Raw genomic sequence first — 11030 nt, 5'->3', positions numbered from 1 at the left:
CCAGCATATCTCTGAAATATGAAATATTTTAAAGATCTGCTGCACACTGGTTCGCTATTCACTGTTCCAACACAGCTGCACTTTATTACTCTTTTATCCAAACTCTAAAATCTACCATTGCCCCAATAACTAAAGTTTTATCAGGATTTACAAAATAAAGTATGTTTCCATAAAATGACCCCTGCAGAGTATTACGTTATTAATCATTTCCTTACCATATGCCGGCAAAAGCATATTTCATATTTCATTCTTCAGTTTCCTACAAGGGAAAACAGAGCACTGCTCTAGTCACCAATTACCTGCAGAACATTGCACAGTTAGCTCTTTCCATCAGAGGCATGCAGAGAGTTCTCCATTAACCCCACTTCGTGGGCTGCAGAGTGTTGCTCCCCTAACCTTTCAACCCCTCTCCCCCTCCTTCAGCACCAGAGACAAAGCACAGAGCTCCCAGCTGCCTCGGAGCAGGAAGCCCCCCGTCTCGCAGAGAGGGGGGGGGGCATGAGACTGGGGCGTTCAGTCTCAGGGCTTTCCGAAGGGCTCGAGGTTTGCTTTTTTGGAAGAGAGCCAAACAGGGGTTCAGCTCAGGATAAGAACGCGGGGGGCGGAGAGGAATAGGGGGGTTTGGGGGTCTGGGGGTAGGCAACAGCGAGTGGATTCAAGCCAACAGTCAAGAAACCCCCTCCCGTCCCAGCCATAACTTCTTCTTTAATAGAAAGCAGCCCAGCTTATCTTACAATGGGATATAAGGTCTTTTGGCTTTGTCTACCCCCCTTGTCCCCTTATACACCCCTTTGAAAATCCCAGAGATTGCATGCCCTGTTTTACTGCCAAGTTAACCTCCGCTTTGCTGGGTGAAATGTTTGCAATTCTATGCATAAAATACTTTAATAGTGGTTTTAGCCTGGAAAAATGTGAAGTAGCTACGATGTGGATTTTTTTTTTTCTCTTTGTTTCTTTTTACACAATGTATTTTTTCCTCTCTTATTTTCCGTTGGCTGGATCTAAAAACAGGCAGCTAATCACAGCAGCTGGGAGCTTGATGACAGCCCCACAGCATATAAATCTCAACTTAATGCAAGTATAAATCAAATGTATTACACACAGTAGCACAAGGAAATAATACAAAGAGAAATGCTTTATCTCTTCCATTTATTTGTATTCAGGCAGAGAGAGAGGATGGATAGGTACAGGACACTTACATTATGAAAAGAGGCTTTGTAGGACATTTGTAGGGCAATTCGCCCCATTCAGTGTCAGGAAAGCACTGGGCACACATAATAGTTCTCACCACTGTATTCTTTCTATGTGTTCGTTCACTGTCACCCTGTTCCCCTTTCTCAGGAAACATGATACCCTTATATGAACCCACTCTACAAAATAAATCACTTTTTTTAAGTCTTGCCCACCTATCCTTCAGTATTCCACTCATGTCTATTTACAGTCATTGCATAGTAACACTGCGGAGCTTGTTTATTAACGCAGCACAAAAAGCAACCAAAAAAAACACTGTGTAGTAATCCATCGCAACCGATCACCCTTCTTGTTTCATCGGTTAAAAAAAAAAAGAAGATGATTGTTGGTTGGTTGGCACGTGATACTGCTCCGGCACATTGACCTTTGCCTTGTTAAAAAAGCCTGCATCTGCTGCTACTTAAAAAACCATAGCACTTCATTTGTTGTAGAGTTCAGCAAGCAATAACACAAAATAAATACAGTAGACAAAATGCCATTTTGGGCATATAGGAGGTAACTATAGTGTGTATATATATATATATGCCTATCCCATGCAGGTGTTATTTTGCATGAAATAAATATATATAGTCATAAAAATAGATTTAAGTTTTACTTAGAAAGGTCAAGTGCCTCGATATTTTGTTTCATACTTTTGTACAGAAGATGTTATATATGTAAGTGCCCTGGTAGCCATCACGTAGTTGCTTCTTAGTTGCAGTAATTCTCTAGATCATACAAAGAGCATGTGTTGTGACAGCACTGTTCCACAATGCCTGGCTTCCTCTTCTGGAACGCCTGTGATTGGACCTGCATTTCGTCCAGCTCGCTGCCCTGGAGGCCATTTACTGTAGGCAGAGAAAAACAAATATAAGAAAGGTCTGTCCCAAAACTTGAAATTGCAATAAAAGAGTGAAATCAAAGGACTGTAAACCTTTAGCCTGGGGGGGGCTAATGCAACAAAGTGGCCTTTTCACGGCATACACAGATTTCTGTGGCCTAAAGAAAGTGCACTACATGAAGAGTGATATAGTGCTAAAGTGATTAGTGGGCATGGTGTTAATAAGTCATGATTTATTGTGGCGCACCTTATCACATCATCCAGAATCGCCTTCCTTTGTGACTCTTGGTATTTGGTCACATGAAATTACAAAACTACCAAAGAAGTCTGCGTTGGAAGACTGTCCTCTGCCAGACACTAATTGAAGGCCAGAACAGATTGCTATATATTGCACAGCATCTGTCACTATCTGTGGCCCTACTTTGAACTATGTCTAAATGGTGAAGTATCTCCATAGCCAGAGAGAAATTGTACTCTTAAAGTCGAAGTAAATGCAAAACCTTACTAACTCTAAACCTATACTCACCCCCATTCTAAGCATAATCTAACCCTGTAAAGAAAAGATCACTATTCTTACCTAGTCTGAAGCCCCTCTGATCTGGTCCCACCCTGAGCTGTCAGCAGTGGCTTCAGTGTGTGGGAGAGGCAGCCGACAATGGAAGCCCCATAGTAAGTCTATGGGTGACATCACTTCCCAGCAGGGCTTCCCAGGCATTTCCAAGCAATTGATGGCTTTCTCCTGCACACAGAAGGCGTCATTGAAGACCGGACCGGAGCAGCTTCAGAATAAGTAAGTATAGCGATCTTTTCTGTACATGGTTAGATAGATCAGGCTTAGAATAGGGGTGGGAGTATTTTTTTAGAGTTAGTTAGGTTTTGCCTAACTAAGTCTAGGAGTTTCAGTCTCCTGGTCCTTTACTGCGCTCAGTGGTTCCTCCAGCAGACCCCTACATCACCACAGGACATAGTGAGAACAAGGTGGGATCACTGAGCACAGCAGCTGACCAGGACATTGACACTCCTGAAACTGTCATGGGGTGACTTCTCTGTATTAGTGCAGCTTTCAGAGGTTTGGGCATCAGGAAAGGTAAGAATTAATTATTTGTTTTGAAATGTTTTGAGACTTAACAATTCATTTAATATCAAGATATTTCCTATGTGTTACTAAAAGATAACATGTTTTTCCAAAGCTCTTAGTCTGTAACAACATTCTTTATATTCATTATATTTTTCATATTCCCGGAGTTAAATATTAATGAACAATGCCAAAACTGCAAGTAAAGTGTGTTTCTTGCACATCTCTGTCCTTTATTTGCTTTTCGTAAACTGGCCCTAATCCGTTGTAAATATAGGCCCAAAAAAAAGATGGCAACTGAGAGGTTCTATCTTGGGATTCTTCTTTAAATCTCCAGATACAGCACTACACCTTCATACTTACTGACCAGGTATTTAAAAATAAATACGGTAACTTCTAAAGCCTTATTTTTACTCACCAAACTTTATCTTTTGTGTCCCTCACTGATGACCAGTGATCTAGTGCTACAGTCATGCTCCAGAAGTCCTTCTAAATCCTAAAGGAACCCTGTCACTGTATAACCAATAGGAAGTGTCCATGTCACCCAAGAAGGACCCACCCCATGCAGTGAAGTATAGAAGACCTGAATTGTCACACGACCACGGATGTTGCGCTTTTAGATTTAGTGTAATATAGTATGAAATTGGTGGGGGTTGGGGGACTTCTGAAACTGAATTAAAGGGTCGGTCCTCCCAAAAGTATTTAAATCCCAGCAACAGCTGGTAAAGCAGAGATCTTCCCAAAGCAAAGACCATTAGGTTCTTTACCTCTACAGCAGCAGACAAAAACTAAACCATTAGTATTTGTTTGCTTGACTCATCAAAGTATGTCACCTCATGCTATACAAGACTGAAGATAAGGCGGAAGATACTTTTTATGGCTTACCTAAAGGCTGTTCCAGATCCCTTCTACTTCTGGGGGAGTAGAAGAAACCTCTGTCTCCACACACCATATATAGGGCTTCCACAAGGTGAGACCCACAAAGGTATTGATTGGGAAAGGCTTGAGCGTTGGGAGTAAATAAGCTGAGAAGGACTGCAAGAGGGAGACACTGAATCCACAGGGCCATGATGAGGAGGTGGATGGTAAACCTATGGACACAAAATACCAGGGTGAATGATATTAAAAACAAAAAGTATAAGGTAGGTCAAACAAATATGGCAGGATGTTATTTTTGGAGAAAAGAGTGACAATCTCAACTGATTTATTAACAACCCAACAGTTAGTGTATAGTACAGCGAATACAAAGTAAAACACTGAGAAATCATGTTTAAAGTGGAAGTTAAGGCTAATACTAACTATTCTTAAAAATGTTTCCTTCCAACCTATGCTGCATACCCTGTCTAAAAAATATGTGTTTACTTAAAGAGGAAGTAAACTCTGATGGGTTTTACTTCCTCTTTGTTTCCCTGCAAAGGTAAAGCATAATGGGATACTATGCATCGCATAGTAGCCTATTATGTGTCACTTACCTGACACAGGGGCCATCGATAACACCACTGTCCCCTCTTCCACGGAGCGTCCATCTTCTTTCTGGGTATCGTTGCTCCGGTGCTGTGATTGGCCGGAGCCGCGGTGACATCACCCCCGCACATGCGCGCAGGGCTGCCACTAACGGCACGGTTGCCGATAGCAGCGGCATGCTCAGTGCGCCTGTGTGCTGCTGTCTACGGCGCATCCGCCATAGACAGCGGTGCCTGTCTTTTGCAAATATCTCCTAAACCATTTAGGTTTAGGAAATATTTCTTGCACCTTAGTCTAGGCTTACCTGTAGGTAAAAGTGGTCTGTAAGGGTTTAAATCCACTTCAACTATAGTATTTTTACTCCAGTCCAATCGGGCCAAGTGATCCTGTAACTCCGCCGACCCTTTGTCAGCGAGCAGCTGCTGCAGAGAGAGAAGGGAGCGCTCATATGAGCTGGACCATGGGAGCTGGACCATGGGTGCCCCAGGAATTGAGCGCTCATATGAGCTGGACCATGGGTGCCCCAGGAATTTGCATCTGTTGTTGAGCACTCCCTTAGACAGGGGAGCTGGAACTTCAGGAACCTGTGACCAGCAGTGTCATGTGAATAGACTGAAGTGGATTAAAAATAGGTAAGTACACAGATTTTTTTGTACAGTATAAGCAGGATGGGTACAAGGAGGGGGAGATATTTTTTTTCAGAATAGTTAGTATTAGCCTTTACTACCACTCTAAGCATAGTTATTCCCCTCAAAATTTAATATATTGCAGTTTACCAGTACTTAAATGTGATAGCTGCATTCTCTTTTGTTTCAATTTTATTTTTCTTTATTGTCACCTATTGATCCTGCCAGTAACGCATTTCCTGTCCTAGGGTGGCAATGCTCACTCATGCTATCCCTATGGGGGTGTAGCTGCTCCATCCTAATTTGGACTACAAATAACTCTTCCTTCCAAGTTCCCACATCTCCACTATAGGGGGGAAGATATTCTGAAGTTCACAGAAGATAGCCATGAAGGTTGAGAACATTGTTTGAGATTCAGTTCTATGCACAGTAAGTGATGAGGAAACAAAAGTTCAACAAGATTTTTTCTGTACTTGCAGAAAATGTACTTACCAGCCATCACACCTAAAGGCGGTTGGGTTTCAATATATAAATGTTTTGTTCTTGGGTTTATATATACTTTAAACATAGCAACTGTGGATTGATTACGGTAGTTAAATTGTTTCTATATTTCCAATCAACATTTCTAGTAACGACTGATATCAGTAGTTCATGTTATCGTCACCTTGCTGGCAAAGCAACAGATTGATGAAAAGCAGCTAAATGCCCCAGTGTTCCAATATAAATGATGAAAAAAGGGCCCAGCTTTTATCTATACAAAAGTTTTTGTGGGACCTGGTAACACCAAAGTTGCTTATGTCTAATAGGATAAGCTACACCTACTTTATACACAAAACTATATAAACAGAGGTTCCCCTTTAACTGGTGGAGGTGTGACTTGGCACTGGCCTGTTCTGTTAATTGAAATAGAATGTGGAGGAAGTCAAGCTATAGCTTGTATGCCAGCAGCTGATAGGATGGTCCTTTGATAAGGAGACCTCCTCTTGGAGCTTGTGGGAGCAATGGGACATGTGGAGGCCATAGGCCTTGGTAGAGCAGCATGGATGAAAATAATAAGTAAGCACCATAGCGCCCCTCCTGTTATTAGTGGGACATTAAATTGGAAATACCTGAATTTAGGAGATTTCTGTAATGTTTACTATTGCCAGTAAAAGCTGTGTGTACTGGGTACACAGAAAGTTATACCAAGATGTGGGCTGCTGCAATTTGTCACTCTGTTCAGTAAAGTTGAAAGTATCTAACTCATCCTTGTCTCAGCCAGGGGAACAATATTTAATGGATGTTGTGGGTTAAGTACCTAGTGATGAAGAGTTAATGTGTTATTTACTGGTGCAAGCCTGGTTGGCTCAGGAGCGGGTGGTGGTTAGGGAAAAGGAGTTGCCCTCCTGGGGGTGAGAGAGAACAACCTTGTGTAACACATGCCAGGTGACCAAAGCCTCCTGATACCATGGGCCCCGGGGTCTCAGTTGGACTCCTGGAGCCCTAATATGGACCATGTCAAAGTACAGGCCTGTGGGGGGAGTGCTCCGGACGGGGTTAACAGGAACTGTAACCAGAATGATAAGTTAGAGTGGACCCAGACCAGCATCCTTGCATGTGAACTTGGTGTGAGTTTGGGCAATGGAACCAATGGGTGTCCCTGAAACTGTCTTTAGGTGGGGCTTAGCTGCATGTGCAGGCCAAGTGTATATAAAAAGGGCAGTCTGCTTACAGCTGTCTCATGAAAACATAAATGCTTCCAATGTACTTTTACTAGTGGGTTGAGTCAGTTTCTTATACTTTATGTCCTGGATACTCAAAGAGATTCAGGTTTTATGTGGACAGAGATTTTCTACATGGACTGTTTTGGAATGTTTCTATCCTGAAGCTGGTTTTAGGATGCAATGTGCATGAATAGCAGTTACAGTCAAGTCAGCCATATTTCTGCACTCATGGGACCATCTATGTATACAGTTGGGGTGGCAGTACAGCAAAAGAAAAATAATATTTATATAGAGATAGAAAAGGTATATATATGCAAAAATAATATAAAGTGAGGAATCTTATATGGTATAAGAAAAATAATATCTCTGATCAAGGTAAAAAACATCCCATTATATAACTGAAAGTTCGAATATAAAAAAAAAAAAGATATTCATGAGTTAACATAGGAATTAAAATTCGACTTGTGCAACAGGAATTTAATATTTTAAAAATATGATGGTTGAGAACATGGGTGGGTAATACACAGCATTTACACATGGGTCCCATGAACTCACAGGTCCTATATGGTGGCACCATCTATACCACCAAATACTGTTGTCACCATGCTGTTTTACCTCATGCAGAAATTAAGTATTTAATTAAGTAAAAAGATATATACTAGACAAATCCTCTCCTGAGGACTGGATTTTGAATTTTAAACCCATCTAATAAAGTACATCTAAAAAAAAACTCCTACTTTCTACCTAGCCGTCATCTAGCTATTACAAAAATGCTGCTGTACTCACCTGGAGAAGTAGGAAGAGGGACTATGTTCACAGGAAAGATGACCGATGTCAGAGTGACCGTTATGAGCCTGCTCGCACATTTTATATTTTTCAAAATCACCTTAGCTAAGCACCTTGCCAAAATTCTGCCGGCTCATTAGCTACTCCTCCTCCTCCCAACTCAAAGTACTGGTCCCATCATCAATTTATCTGCTTAGCATCACTCCTTGCTTGTTGATGGGCTGAACACCTGTGCACATTATTCCTGGAAAATCAAAGGCACAATAAAGTAAATTAAAATTATGCAATTTATTTTAAGAAAAACGTAACTTTCCACAAATTATCATAATTAAAGAAAGGGCTATTAGATTTTGTGCGAAAATCCTAACAAGCAAACATTTTTAACTGAAGCATCTAACAATTAAATGTTATATACAGTGTCTTGAAAAAGTGTTCATACCCCTTGAAATTTTCAACATTTTGTCATATTACAACCAAAAACATAAATGTATTTTATTGGGATTTTATGTGATAGGCCAACACAAAGAGTCACTCAATTATGATTTGGAAGGAAAATGATAAAAGGTTTTCAACATTTTTCCAAATAAATATGTGAAAATCGTAGTGTGCACTTGTTTTCAGCCCCCTTTACTCCGATACCCCTAACTAAAATCTAGTGAGACCAATTTGGAAGTCACCTAATTAGTAAATAGAGTCCACTTGTGTGTAATTTAAACTCAGTATAAAAACAGCTGTTCTGTGAAGCCCTCAGAGGTTTGTTAGAGAAGCTTAGTGAACAAGCAGCATCATGAAGGCCAAGGAACACACCAGAAAGGTCAGGGATAAAGTTGTGGAGAAGTTTAAAGCAGGGTTAGGTTATAAAAAAATATTCTAAGCTTTGAACATCTCATGGAGCACTGCTCAATCCATCATCCAAAAATAGAAAGAGTATGACACAACTACAAAACTACCAAGACATGACCGTCCACCTAAACTGACAGGCCGGGAAAGGAGAGCATTAATCAGAGAAGCAGCCAAGAGCCTATGGTAACTCTGGAGGAGCTGCAGAGATCCACGGCTCAGGTAGGAGAATCTGTCCACAGGGCAACTATTAGTCGTGCATTCCACAAATCTGGCCTTTATGGAAGAGTGGCAAGAAGAAAGACATTGTTGAAAGGAAGCCATAAGAAGTCCAGTTTACAGCATACCATGTGGGGGACAAATTAAACACGTAGAAGAAGTTGCTCTGGTCAGATGAGACCAAAATTGAACTTTTTGGCCTGCAAGAAAAACGCTATGTGTGACGGAAAACTAACACTGCACATCACCCTGAACACACCATCCCCACCGTGAAACATGGTGGAGACAGCATCGTGTTGTTGGGTTGCTTTTCTTTGGCAGAGACAGGAAACCTGGTCAGAGCTGATGGGAAGGTGAATGTAACCAAATACAGGGCAATTTTAGAAGAAAATCTGTTATGCCGCGTAAACAAGATAGGAATTCTCGTCGGAAAAAGCTCTGATGGTTTTCCCAACGGAATTCCGACAGAATTTGGCTCAAGCTGTCTTGCCTACACACGGTCACACCAAATTCCGATTGTTTATATTGCGGTGATGTACAACACCTACGACGCGACTAGAAAAAGGAAGTTCAATAGCCAGTAGCCAATAGCTTCCGTCTCGTAGTTGAATCTGAGCATGCGTGATTTTTGGCATGTCGGAATTGCATACACACGATCGGAATTACCGATAGAAAGTTTTTCCATCTGGAAAATTGAGAACATGCTATCAATTTTTGGCTGGCGGGAATTCGGACAGCTAAATTCCGATAGAGAATACAAACGGTCGCATTTTCCGATGAACAGCTCTCATTGGTCTTTTTCTGGAAGGAATTCCGATCGTGTGTACGTGGCATTAGAGTCTGCAAAGGACTTGAGACTGGGGCCAAGGTTCAACCTTCCAGCAGGACAAAAAACCCTAAACATACAGCCAGATCTACAATGGAATGTTTTAGATCAAAGCATATTCACGTGTTAGAATACCCACGTCAAAGTCCAGACCTAAATCCAATTGAGAATCTGTGGTAAGACTTGAAAATAGCTGTTCACAGGCGCTCTCCATCCAATCTGACAGAGGTTGAACTATTTTGCAAAGAAGAACGGGCAAAGATTTCACTTTCAAAATGTGCAAAGCTTGTAGAGACATTCCCAAAAAGACTTGCAGCTGTAATTGTAGAGAAAGGTGGTTCTTGAAACTATTGACTCAGGGGGCTGAATACAAATGCACAACACACTTTTCAGATATTTTGTAAAGAATTTGAAAACCATTTATCATTTTCCTTCCACTTCACAATTATGAGCCATTTTGTATTTGTCTTTTCACATATAATCCCAATACAATACATTTTACATATGTTTTGGGTGTAACATGACAAAATTTGGAAAATTTTAAGGGGTATGAATTATTTTTCAAGGCACTGTATACTACACATTATACTCACAGACATAAGCTCCTTTTAATTGAAATCTGTGTATTGTGGTAATTGGTGAATAGTGAATCGTGAATGAAGGCTAGTGCAAATACAGTGAAGGCACAGACACCTTTTTTGTGAAACCTTAAAATATAGTACAATACACATAACATTTTTTAATAAAATGTAGTATTAATTTCATATAAAAGAAGACTGTAAATATTAAAAGCAATTTTTGTAGAAACAGCCTAGGAGCACGTAAACAGTGGTTCAACAGCTTGGATTTTACATGAATTTGAGAAGGGAGCACTCAATTTAGAAAATTATTTTGTGAGATTGCCAGACTGACGCTCATTGGGTGCCATTTTTCTATAGTTATTAAAGCAGCATATGACCAACTTAAGCAAAAGAACAACCTCCTGCATGCAAGAGAAATGCCACAGCAATGATTGATCACAGTCCTTCAGCCACTCTGATATTAGGAAAGCTTTGCAGCCCCCTCAGGGGCACACCAGCCTTGCATATTAACTTTGTGATAGTTTTATTAAAAAGATAAATACAGATGTATACTCACATATAGCATGATATAACAAACACATCAGTATCCACAGTGTCCTGGATAACCATGTCAATCAAACAAGTCCCAACCCCAAGAAGACCTTCTGAATGGCTGGCACGCTTTGACGGTAGATGCCCTCATCCTCAGAGTCAATAATATGAGACACCCCCAACTGCCTGAGCTCCACCAATCCCTACCAACAACACCATGTGATGCCTGGTGCTGGGCTAAACTGAGTGCTCCCTTCTCAAATTCAAGTAAAATCCAAGCTGTTGAACCACTTATGTCGCGTACACAC

The 11030-nt window shown here is 40.9% G+C and overlaps 1 protein-coding gene across 1 annotated transcript; it reads right to left on the bottom strand.

Annotated features, from left to right (window-relative positions):
- Positions 1–1132: 1132 nt before the first annotated feature.
- On the bottom strand, positions 1133–7882 carry INS (insulin). The gene is made up of 3 exons (XM_077460719.1): positions 7726–7882; positions 4032–4237; positions 1133–2078 (listed from the first exon to the last, which is right to left on the bottom strand). The coding sequence occupies exons 1-3, from the start codon at positions 7803–7805 to the stop codon at positions 1942–1944; spliced, it is 423 nt and encodes a 140-aa protein (XP_077316845.1). The 5' UTR covers positions 7806–7882; the 3' UTR covers positions 1133–1941.
- Positions 7883–11030: the final 3148 nt, after the last annotated feature.

Source organism: Lithobates pipiens, unplaced genomic scaffold (genome assembly GCF_037356315.1).
Source record: "Lithobates pipiens isolate NorthernLeopardFrog02 unplaced genomic scaffold, aLitPip1_a1.2 Scaffold_10, whole genome shotgun sequence".
NCBI classification, from domain to species: Eukaryota; Metazoa; Chordata; class Amphibia; order Anura; family Ranidae; genus Lithobates; species Lithobates pipiens.
This window is presented reverse-complemented; position numbering and strand designations above follow the sequence as displayed.